The sequence below is a fragment of the Anser anser genome, assembly GCF_964211835.1.
Source record: "Anser anser genome assembly, chromosome: 20".
Taxonomy (NCBI): Eukaryota; Metazoa; Chordata; class Aves; order Anseriformes; family Anatidae; genus Anser; species Anser anser.
Window position 1 is genome coordinate 7,325,902 of NC_139741.1, and position 12,020 is coordinate 7,337,921.

At 58.3% G+C, this 12,020-nt stretch overlaps 1 protein-coding gene across 1 annotated transcript in view; it reads right to left on the reverse strand.

Annotated features, from left to right (window-relative positions):
• Positions 1-2,068: 2,068 nt before the first annotated feature.
• The window catches only part of CUX1 (cut like homeobox 1), a 268,600-nt gene continuing 258,648 nt past the window's right edge, over positions 2,069-12,020 (reverse strand). The window contains exons 15-23 of the mRNA XM_083806167.1: positions 11,676-11,812; positions 11,202-11,268; positions 10,333-10,445; positions 9,353-9,469; positions 7,490-7,573; positions 7,308-7,364; positions 5,311-5,391; positions 4,019-4,083; positions 2,069-3,756 (exon numbers count right to left, since the gene is read on the reverse strand). Coding sequence (XP_083662293.1) covers positions 3,696-3,756; positions 4,019-4,083; positions 5,311-5,391; positions 7,308-7,364; positions 7,490-7,573; positions 9,353-9,469; positions 10,333-10,445; positions 11,202-11,268; positions 11,676-11,812 — 782 coding nt within the window. The 3' untranslated portion in view covers positions 2,069-3,695. The remainder of the gene's footprint in view (positions 3,757-4,018; positions 4,084-5,310; positions 5,392-7,307; positions 7,365-7,489; positions 7,574-9,352; positions 9,470-10,332; positions 10,446-11,201; positions 11,269-11,675; positions 11,813-12,020) is intronic.

The following is a 12,020-nucleotide window of genomic DNA, read 5'->3' on the forward strand; positions in this document are numbered from 1 at the left end:
AAGAAACGAGAGGGACGATGGCTGGTGGATCGCGAAGCCACCGTGCTCACCCCACAAGGCTGCGCGCCCTTGGCCAGGACTCCTGCTGACCCCTTGCAGAAAAGCACGCGAATGGGGAGCACCAAGTGGTGGAGGTCCACCCCGCTCCCCCGCCGGGTTACAGCGGATTGTTAGAGCCACTCTTCCAAAAATAAACACAAATCGATCCCTGTGGCCAGGCTGCACATGGATGTTTAACCCCTTTGTGCCTTGATTCCCCTTTTTCCAGCAGCATCCATGCGCAGCCCCGCCGCCGATGGGCTCCGCAAACCCCGACCCCGCAGTGTCGTCGGGAGCCTGCCGCATTCACCGGGTACAGCCTGAACTTAAAATAACCTGGAATAACAGGCACGCCGCTCCCGGCGCTGGCTCTGCGTGTGTTTGTGTTTGTGAAGTGCCTTTCCTGTCTGCGTGGGAGTCTCGCTCGCATCCTGTGCGCCCGGCAGCGCCTGGCCTTCATTCAGCGCTGCTGAAACGCTATTGATCTTGCTTTTCCATTTGCAGAGCACGGGCAAACACGTCTGCAGCCTGCGCGCTCGTGGCTATGGAGACCCATTGCGCTCGTGAAGCGGCACGGTGGGGCGAGGCGCCCGGCCGCGGACCTTTACAAAACCCATGCTTTGTGTTTTTTTTTTTTTTTCCCCCATTTTTAATAGCACAGCACCGGCTGCTGCACCGCATCGCCCTGCAAACGCCGCCGCATCGCCCCGCACCTCCTGAGCCTGCAGCGTGGGGTCTGTGGGGTCGGTGCAGGATCAGGCCCCCGAAGCTCTCCCTGCCGGGGGCAGCCGGGGCGCTGCGGCCGTGATCCAGACAGATCTGCTCCGTCCTGGCAGCGGTGTCTCTCTCTCTCTCTCTCTCTCCCCGTCTCCTCTGCCTGGGGCGAAACCTGAACTTGTGACCCAGATGCGAGCAGGCTGCTGTCTCATCGCCAGCCGGGCTCCCCCTTCCATTGCCACACAGACCTCCAGCCCCCCCGAAATTCAGCCTGGGTCTCCGAGGCTGGGTGAACGCTTCGCAGGTTAAACGGATATAAAGACCACGGGTTTTCCTTTAATTATTTTCTTGAATATCTGTCGATACTAATTAAGATTGCTTCCCCTAATCAAATTTAAAACAGTGAGGGAGAGCGAGGGGTCACCAAAATCCTTTTCGTTCAAGCCACAGAGGGATAAAAGAAGCTTTCAAATCAAATTAGCAAAAACCCCACTCCCATCTCCCTCCCACGCGCACATTACCGAAGGACGACGTCGTCTGAAGGGGGGGGGGGGGTCCTGGTGACCTTGCAGGTTGGCACAGATGCGTGAGCTCTCAGTGACTGATGCACATGACCGAAAATAAAGGAAAAAAAAAAAAGAAAAAAAGAAGAACAAGCCCAGCCACCTTCCCAGCCTCCCTGCAGGTAGAGCCAGGGTCACCTGCGTGGATGGAGGGATGGGACAGGGCAGGGGGCTGTGCTGGGGAGATGCACCCGTGCCTCGCCGCAGCCCCCCCGCCGTGCCCTCCGCCTCCCCAGCGTCTCTAGAAAGCAGCGGCTGCCGAGGAAGCCCCAAAAACTTGGCCAAGGCTGCGGCCAGACGCAGGCAGGCTGAGACCCAAGAACCCTCCCGAATTTGGGCTTTCCCTGCCCACGGTCAGACGGTTTTTGGCAGCCAAAGCCGAACGCCGGGGAGCGGCAGTTGTCCTCGCTGCGAGCCGCCCAGACGTCCGGCAGCTGCTGCGAAATTGCAGGGGACGATGCGAGCGCATGGGGCTGCAACCCCTCGCTGCACCAGGGATGGAAATGGGGCTAGGGGAATCACCAGAATGCCAGGCTGAGGTTGCTGGAGCACATTTGGGAAGAAAAAGCAAGAAAAAATGAGGAGGAGGATGGGGGAAACCATGGTCAGCCCCCTCACCACCACAGCAGCACTCATGGGGACGGGGTTCCAGCATCGGCTGCATGCTCTGCCCTGGCACTGGGGCAGGACGTCTCCTCACAGTTGTTGAACACCAAAAGTCAAAGAAAAAAAAAGCACAAAAGTGATCCAGTCAATGCGTATCTAAGTTTATTCCATCACTCATCCCGCAGAACTCAACATCTATTGAAATCATTTATGAAGACTACGAGTGTGAATAGCTGCAGAAGTTTTGCAATTCCAAGACACCATATATAGCTTCTAAAAAAAGCAAATTTAGCCTTCCCAGCAAAGCCTCAGCAAGCATCGCACCCTTCCCCGGATCACGTTTCTGAGCTACCCATGTCAGAGAGCAAAACATCATCTACCACACATCTAAAGTCGATTAGTTTATGGAGAGGTAGGAGAAGCAGCCCTAAATCTCCCTGGCCCTTGGGCGCATGCTGTCGGTGCTGAGCATCCCACAGCCCCAGCTCCATCCTTCGCACAGCCATCCTAAAATCCCCAAGATGCTGTCGGTTGATTTACCCCGTGCCCAGTGGGACAGGCGTGGGTTGGTCCCTCTGTGTTTGTTCTCCGCTTCCATTTATGAGTATTTTGCATTTTTTCCGCGGGCCATGGCTACTATAAATAAACCTCTGCTGCCCGTAGCAGATGTGAAGCCGACTGCTGCCTGCACGTGCAGTTTGAGGTCCCAGCTTCCCAGCAGAACAGATCTGAATCAGCAATGAAACATTAATTGGAAGCCACAAGATTCTCCTGTCTTAGGAGGAGAATTTTAATTGCAGGCCATGCTAACGTTGGTCTCTTCCAGCACCGGGCAGCTGGGCGGGCACGAGGGGTGCCGGAACCTGCTCCCCAAATCACAGCCTCTCCTCCCGTCAATTTTTCCCCAAATCAACCTAAATTTCCCACCAGCAGCTCCCCATTCATCATGCCCACCACCAGCAATAGGCCCGTTTGGCTCGTTCAGCCTCCTAAGGGGTCAGAGGTTGAACAGACCGAATGACCCCGAGCCCAGAGCTGCGGGGACTGCCCAAAATACACAAGGCAGGGCAGGGCGGAGAGCCCCGAGCACCCGTGGGGCTCAGCCCCAAAAGCAGCACCTCCCTTCACGCCAGGTGACTTGGCACCAGCCATGCTGCCTTCAGGCCGAGGTCCCTGCTCCAACGCGACCGTGTGCCGGAGCTGAGCGGTGTGGTGCTGGCACGCGTCTGAAAGGGCCCCGAGAAATGCTGCGGACCCAGCGCACGGCCGAGCTACGGGGACAAGGCAGCGCGCCGAGCGGCTCGGCTTTCCGGCTGAGCGCCGCTATCTGCTCGCTCTGCCAAAGCCCAGCAGGACCGATTGCTTTCGGATAATTCAATAAACGGGAGCAAAATGGGAATTCTCAAATAGCAGAATACATTGAAACGCAAGCTTAAGAGTCGTACCCCCCCCCCAGTTTTCTGGCTAAATTTAGTCCGCTCCGTGTCGCGCTGCACTTGAAACAGGATTGAATGAGCTATTGCAGCTGAGGAGAGGAGCTTTTATCTCGCCTTTCCCACGTCGCTCGGTGACGACTGAGCGCTGGGGGACATCGGGGCCGTGTCCTGCAGACGGCTCTCCCACAGCGAGGCTGCTGATTTCCGAGCTGGGGCCGGGGGGTGAAGCGTTGCCTCCAGCCGACAAGGCAGAAAGCGAAGCTGCAGCGAAGCGGGCGGCGGGCGCGAGGGGCCAGATCCTGCCGCGGGAGGAGCGGCGGGGCTGAGCCCGGCGTCACTGCCACATGTCGCCCGCGTCCCCGTTCTCGTGGAACTTGTGCACGTGGTCGGCGTACCTGGGGAAAGGGCACAGCTGGTTAACGTGGGGCGCTTCGCCTCGGGGTGCTAGCCTCGATGATTAGCACTTCCAGACACGGGGGAAGTCAAGGCAGGGGCCTGATCCTGATCTCCGCCTTCACACCAGTTTTTAGCTGCTTTCCCACCCCCGTTTCCCACCCTCACTTCCAGCACAGGTGCTCAAACACCCCGCTGCAACCCCCCCGCCCGGGCAGCCGCCGCTGCCGACCCCGCGCAGGATCGGGCCCCGCTCACACCCACTTCTTGGCGCAGAACGCGGCACAGTCCCTGCCCACGCTCTCGCTCCAGGCGGTTTTGTAGAGAACCTGCAAAATAAGGAATGCAGTCAGGTGCGGGCTCACGTGCCAGCCTCTGCCTGGCGTGTTGCTGCCGTGACACCCCGCGACATCCTGTCCCCATCACAACATCCCACCCCCACCGCGACATCCCGCGACATCCCGTCCCCTCCGCGTTGATCAGAGCCCCACAGCAAAGGATGGGTACAAGCATTTCTGCACCCTCACATTACCGGAGCAGAAACCCAGCGTGTGGCTGTGGCGTTGCCCTCCCGGAGGCCGGGCCGATGTTTTGCAGCACGTTATTTTTGCCGGGGAAGCGTGCTGCAGCGGTTTGGAGCAAGGAGATGTCTGAGGTTGCCGGTGGACGGTGAAGCCTTTGGAGCCGTGGTTTGGGCACTGGCTTGGGGGAGGTCACGGCTCGGTTTGGCTTCTTTTTCCTTCGTGATTGAGACCACAGAAGGCAGCGCAGGGAAGGGGCGACAGCCACTTGCCTTCCCTGGGCTTACCGCAGAGACGTTTCTGTAGCAGCAGGGCTGCAGGATTGCCCAGTCCTGGGCTTGGGCTCCAGGCCCTTCTGTGTCTGGATGAAGCTGGATCATCCCAACCATGCAATATTTATGATTTATTTTTTTTTTAGGTTAGAGCTTTAAACTTTAATGATGCCTAACTTTTTATTTTCTTTGCTCCTTTCCTCACCAAAATAACACGAGGTTGGATTAATTCTGAGACGATCAGGATAGAAATATTGTTCTGACTTGTCTTTCATCTTGTTTCATTGTTTAATTATTGATGTTTAGATTTTTTTTTGCTTGAAAAGCTAACTAACCCCCAGCAACTGAGCAAGGCTACGGGAGCTTGCATCGTGAGGAACACGACGGCCCTGGCAGCACGGGCTGCAGCCCCAGCATCACTCCCAGCACCGGCAGTGAACAAGCAGAAGGGCTCGGGGAAGGCAGCTGTGGATACAGCCTGCAGGATCTGGCCCCTGCAGCAAGGAGGGAGCCTTCTCCACGGCCACCCCTATTCCTAACCCAAACCTCTGCTTCTGACCCTGATGTACAGCGGGGGAAATTCAAAAACTGGAGAGAAGCAGAGCCCCAGGGCAAGGGGGAAATGCAGAACTCAGTGCCCACAGAGGTGACCTGGCACCCAGGGTTGTACCCAGCAAGCAGGGAGGTGGCGTTGCACGGGGCCTGGAAGCACGTGGCCTGCTCCACGTGGCTGTGTTTTACTCCTAAAACCTCTTACGCTTACCAGGAAGACGAGGCAGTGCAGGAGCAGCGTGTAGAAGAAGGCGATGGTGCGAGCTGTCTTGTTGGACAGGATGAGCCGCCCCTGCAGCGAGAGCAGAAATCCCATTTCAGCACGGGTCAGAGGACTCAGCGCCCAGGGTGATTCGCCCGAAATCAAGGGGAATTCAAGGCCGTGAACCGCGGGGCTTCCTGCCGGGCCGCCCCTGCCGAAAACTCTCCCGAGGGCTCGTTCTGAGCTTTCTGCCTGGCTCTGCCCCGCGCAGCCCTGCCTGCAGCTCAGCACGCGCCGCAGAGGAGCCCCGGCAGTAATTAAGTCTCGCACATCTTTAATTCATGAGCTGCTGGAAGTCGTGAGCTGCAGCATCCCTTCGCCAGCCACCTGGGCACATGCTCCACGGGTATTTCCGAGGGCTGCATTAAAACCCTTTGCGCCTGGGTGCACGATGTCCGAGCACCCCAGAACACGTAAAGCTCCCGAGGACGCTGGGCACCACCAGACTATCGATTTTAGGGAAGCTGCGTGCCTGAGGATGGATGGAGGCTCATGGCTGGAGCTGGTGGCATTGCCGTGACACCACATCCCAAGGGGAAAATCTGTGTGCCCATCCCGTCAAAAGAGCCAAACTCAGGAGCACCCACAGCCTAGAAAAGCAGCTTGTGAAGAACACATCCTGCCTTCCTACATCGCCACTTTTTACTCTTGCTGTAAAAGCTAGGGATTCATTATGGACATAAGCAAATTCCCCAAAACACCATGCGGGATTTCCGAGGCTGGCATTAAAACCCACAGATCTCCCACCAAACCAACCCCATGCTGAAATCGTCTTGTCTATTCACAGCCACGGCGGAGGCTGCTGTAACAAACAAGATTATGTTCTTAAATATTCCCAAGGAGTAACTCCCGTAAGTCAGTTTTTTGTAAATGCCTTTCATTAATTCTCCGTGGTGCTGGCACGCCACCCAATCCATATTCATGCTGGCATTTGCTTAGTTTTTATGCAAATGACAACTTTGCCTTTATTACGAGATATTTCTGTATTCTGTGGCTGTTGCAGACCAGCGCTCCCATGTTAACCTCTGTTGTGCCAGATATCTGGGGTTAACATCCCACACCCGACCCTGAATGTCACAAATCCAAGTATAAATCAGATTGTCTCGATGCCCACGTCCCGTTTTAACTCTGAAAGCAGCACTCCTTCCTAGGAGATGGCAGCCAAGCCCCGCCATGAGGAGCCTTTGCTGCTGTGCACACCGACAGTGCCCCAGTATTTTCCCCGATGTTTTTTTGGAAGAAAAGAGAGCAGGAAGGCTCAGGGCACGGGAAGAGGTTATTGCACCCATCTCTGGATGTTTCTGGGGGTGACCATGGGGCTGCAGGTACTTAGACGTGATGTAAAGGACGGGGTACAACGTTAGCTGGGGCCAGCTGCGGGCTCCTCCTCAGTAATTTCAGGGGGAGGTTTGGGAAGGCAGCAAAAGGCTCCAGAGCCATGGGCGTGCACATGGGTGGCTGACAGCGACTCACAATGACCCTGCGGGACGCCAGAGCTGTCCCCGAGCTCCCAGCCATGACACCGCAGTGGGCTGCGGCATCGGGGCTGGGTCACCCGATCCCAGCAGGTCCCTGGGGAGGAGCGGGGGAAAGGAAAGGGCGAGTGAGGAAAGCGAAGTCTCGCCCCTCCTCTCTGCTGTAACAGCCTCCTGCTACTGCCATGAGGGAGGATGCAGAGCCCACCTTCCTCTGCCAGCAAGGAGGTAGCATGGGGTCAGCACCCCATAACTGCTGTGAGCTGCGCCCAGGCTCCAGGAGGAGGCAGCGTTTTGAGAAAAACGTCCAGAAAAATTAACCTTTCAGCAGAGGGAAAACAGAGAAGCTGCTGCTGGCCGGCACTCCCTAGCAGAGATGTAAAATTCTGGGGACTGCAGCATGGCCCTGGCACGCTCTGCACCCCTGCCCGGGGCAGGGAAGGGTTTGCCCCCGCCCCGCAGCGCACTCACCATGCTCAGCGTGGCTTTATCCCAGGGGCTGAGGCTCAGGTACTTGCGCTGGCGCTCCTGCAAGCACAAAGTACAAGAAGCTGGGTTTGGGGCTCGAAGGGCTGATTTGAGGGATGAGAATCAGGGAGGGTTTGGTGCTGGAGGGGCTGGTGTGGAGGGAGGGTGCCGAGGGCTGCCCCTACCTTCCTGCTGAAGGAGGAGAAGGGGTCCAGGCGCTCTTCGTACTGCGAGGAGTAGCGCAGCTCAGTGTCGTCCCTGCTGCTGCCCTGCAGGAGTGAAGGCAGGGTGAGAACCTCGGCTGGCACAGCTGCACATCCTTATCCCCGTGTAACCGATGTATGGATGGGCAGCAAGGGCCGGAGCCCCCATGTCCCCCCCCCAGGCACTTGTACTGCCCTCCCTGGCCTCGTTTGGAGGAAACGACCCCGACGAATGGAGCAGCGCAGCCCCAAACTGGCCACAGGGCCAGCAGGACCAACGTGTTATTGCACATCACACCCCAAATCCCTGCCAGATCAGGCAGAAGGGGGACAGTGGTTTATGAGGAGGAAATCCCTGTTAACCCCACACCTACTATTAGCAGGGCAAAGGGCGAGGAAAATTAAGGAACCCCCTTAACAGAAGCGAAAGACGAGGCTGGGTTCAGACGCTCAGTTTTAACCCCGCAGGATGGGGGCTCCCCTGCTGCAGCACCCCCATAACGCTGCCATGCCAGGAGGGCTTCCCGTGGGTGCCCCCGTCCTGCCCCTCATCCTGCACAGCCACCGGTGGCTCGGGTTCAAGGCGGGCAAACCCCGCTGCCAGCAGACCTTTAGCAAATGTGCCCTTACGTGCCGCAACGCGATACCCCGATGAGCTGAGATCCCGATTTAGGGGCTATGAAGTCACTAGATCCTGGCCTTATTGAATGATCTTTGATGATTATTTTTAACTTGTCACATGCCTGATTAGGTCGTGAATTATGCAACGCGACGCGCGGGAGGCTTGTGCTCTTTAGCTCACACGAATGGCATCCAGGGGTTGCCTTGTGGCACCAGATAAACACGGGGATGATCTTCCGCGGGAGACACTGGCAAAAATGTCAGAGGGGCCAGCCTCACTCAGGCATAAGTACGAGATCCAAATAAGGCCCTGCACGGCTGTGGGAGTCTCCCATCCTCAAACGCTGTTAAAATGTCCATCAATAAAACGGGCTCGGCGCAGGCAGCGCGGAGAGGCAGCAGCTGTTGGGGTGGCAGCATTTCCGCAGGGGGTGCGGCGTGAGCAGCAAAGCCTGGCCCCACTCCCATCTCCTCCTGGCGTTACTGGGATAAGTGGGATGGTTAGGGGCTGGTTCCTGCTCTTTCAGGGACAGCACTGGCTGCCCAGAAGGGCAGAAGCAGAGCAGCTCTCTGCTGGCTGCAAGAAATTTGGGCTAAAACCCCGCCGGAGCAGCCCCTGGCTCAGGCACGCAGCTGATGCTCGCAGCTATTCCCCCGCCTGGCACACGGCGAGAGCGAAGCGCCGTGCTCAGCCCCGAGGTCTCTGAGCTCAGCTGTGCGACCGAAAGCTTGCAGAGGCAGATGAATGGCCTGAGCCAACCTCCCGCACACCAGCGGTGGGCAATGACTCACCGCACTGCGGGAGGAATGATTTCTCAGCCTCCAACTATGGGGATTTCTTGCAGGAGAGCCCGATTTAACCGCTTGCTGCCTGGCTGGGCAGGAGCATCCACAGCGTGCCTGCCAGAGCATCATGCTGCAGGCAGCGAGCAGCAAAGACATTGTAGGGGTTATTTTGGGGAGGAAACGTGAGAATCTGACACCCTTCGGCACAGTTCAGCACTGCTGGCCCAGCAGGTGGTCTGGGCGGCCACTCCTCTAGGTACATCTCTGCATCCTTCTTCGCCCCAGTTATCCCCAACTTTCCAACACGAGATGCACACGGGTAATGTGCACCTTCCCCCTGCTCTCGTGCACTGTGGGGAACGGTCTGCGCTTGGGGTCTGCCTGTCTGTGCAAACCCACCCGCAGGACGGATGGACGGACGGACGGACAGCCACTCACCCGGCCGGGGTAGCTCTGGAGGAACTTGATCTTCTCGTAGAGCTTGATGTTGTCGGCTCGCAGGTTGTCCAGCTCGCTCTGCAGCGCCTGCACCGTGTGCTGCATCATGCGGTTCTCCTGCAGAGGGGAGCAGGGGGCTGTTAGCAGTGAGGTCGAGGAGAAGGAAGATGGGGGCTGTCTGGTGCACCCACCAGGATCCAGCCCAACGCCCACAGCCCCACCAGTTCCCCATCCCGATGTGGGATGCAGAGCCACAAAGCTGAGCTGGGGCTTCAGTGCAGCCCCAGGAAGGACCAGATGCTCACGGTCATGCCAGACCAGTGTCACCTCACCATGCAAACGCGGGCAGCTCACTGAATCTCCAAATCCCAGGACAGCTGAGGTTGGCACGGGCCAATCCTTACCGAACTGAGGTCCCTGGATCTAAAGATGCTGGGCATCCTCAGTGTCACAGCAGCAGAGCTGCACGGCTCCACTGCTGGTTCAACAAAGCCGTGCAACAAGAGCGGTGGGGAGGCGAGGGGAGGTGGGGGGCACCCCGAGGTACAGGGGCAGCCGTGAGGTTGGCAGCACGGAGGGGAGACGAGGGCAGGTGACAAAATGCGTTGGGACACAACTTGTTGCCACCATGCAGCAAAATGTGGCAGGACCAGGAGTAAACGCTCGGCTTTGCCACCCCCGATGCAGCACCCCTGATGCAGCACCACATTCATCACCACGCTCCCCCCTCCCAGTAATTCAAATCCCTCAGCTTTCAATTAAAATTGCTCCTTAATTAAAATGGCCCCAGCTGCTGGGGCAGCCAAGGTGGGCAACGGGCAATGCAGAGCCAGCCTGCCAGCTGGTTATTTTGAGCTGTGCTTCAGCTGGGTAAAGTTCCTGCAGCGGTGCTGCTGGCATTGTGCTGATAATAAACCCCCTGCAGGCCACTGAAGCAGCCAGCGCCAGCACGCAGGTGCCACCATCCCCTCGCCACGTACCCCCTCCAGCTCCTGGTTCCTGGCTCGGAAGCGCTCCCGCTGGCTGGAGATGATGGAGAGGAGCGAGTCCACCTGTCCCTCGGGGAATGTGGCTCCGGGCACCGGCGGGAGACCTGCGGACAGCGCTCAGCTTCAGACACAACCCGGCGGACACCCGCCACCCGCCCTGCAGCAGCAGGGCTTGCTCGCCCACAGCCACCACCGGCTTGCCGTGCCCCAGTTTGTGGGTGCCCCATGGGGGGCGCCGTGCCCATCGCCCCCTCCCTCCCCGCCTGCCTTCCCAGCAGCAGGAGGCCCCAGCGGCCGCGGAGAGCTGCGTCCCCCAGGGCTGTGACTCCACGGCTGCGCAGAGCAGCTATTCCCAGCGCAGGATGGGTGGCTGCAGGTCGTTTGGCTTGGTGGGACTGCTGCCGTGATGCTGTTTATCGTGGGTTTGCAAAACGTTTCAAAACAAATTAAAAAAAAAAAAAGGAGGAAAGGAAGTGGGGTTTTCTTCCAGAAGAGCCAACCGTCGTTATTTGTTTGATTCATTTTATCCTGCAGACCTCAGTGCAGGAGCTGATGTAAAGGAAACATTTAGCTCACTGGCTCCAGAAGGGATTTGGTGGGGAAAGAGCAAAATCCAAAGCACGGGGTGCGTGCTTTAGCCCAGGTTCAACATCTTGGCATGCGCCTGCTGCCCTGTCTCAGGAGGACCATCAAACCGTGCTGAACGTGGAAAACCCATCACCATCCCTGCTGAAGGCCATGTCTGCACCTTGATGCCTTGAGCATCCTCGTGTTGCCATCCCCTGGAGGTGACTGCCACCCTGCCCACCCCTCTGGGATGGTTCCCTGGCATCCTGTGTGGGTTTGTGCCTGCCTCTCACCGTAAAACAGCGCGGTGGCCTCCTTGATGGGCTCCGGTATCTTCTCCAGGCTGGGGACGGCTGCGCCCTGGGTGGTGCAAGCAGAAAGGATTCAGCATTTCCCACCTGGAACCAGCAGCCCCATGGGGAGTGTCACTGCCAGATGGGCTGTCAGCAAGGGCCAAGCCCGAGACAGTGCGGAGAGGTGATGCTCAACCTTCAAACCTGTCCTGTCCCCAGGGAGGAGAAGGACGGGGTGGTCCCCCAATGCCACCCCCTCCCATGCCAGCACTGTCCTGCGCCTGGGCATGTTGCACCATGCAGCTGGGTGAGGGGCAGGAAGATAAAAAGAAAGAAAAGGGGAAAAAAGAGAAGAAGAAAAAAAAGAGGAGGAGATGGAACAACCCCCATGCCTGCTGTGGGCCCGCCACCAGCAGTGGTCAACCCCCGGGGCCACCTTGAGCCGTCCTTGGGGGCTGATGGAGCCGAGGTTACCTCCGCGTCCGGGCGGTGCACAGCGGAGAGGGCCTGGATGGTGCTGAGGTCGTGCTCCAGCTTGGCGACGAGCTCCTTCTGGCCAGCCAGCGTGGCCGCGGCCTCCGTCAGCTGGATCTGCAGCTCCGCGCAGCGCACTGCAAAACAGAGCCGGGGCCGTCACCCGGGGGTGCCCCAACGCCACTCGCTGCACCCAGGGGACTCCAGAAGGGGGCAGAGATCCCTGCCTGGGGAACCAAAGCCAGCCTGCAGGCAGTGACCCCGATTCCTTCAGGGCTCTGTCCCTGTTTCTTGGGGTGGCAGGAGCACGGCAGTGATCCCTGGTGTGCTCCAAAGTGCAATCGC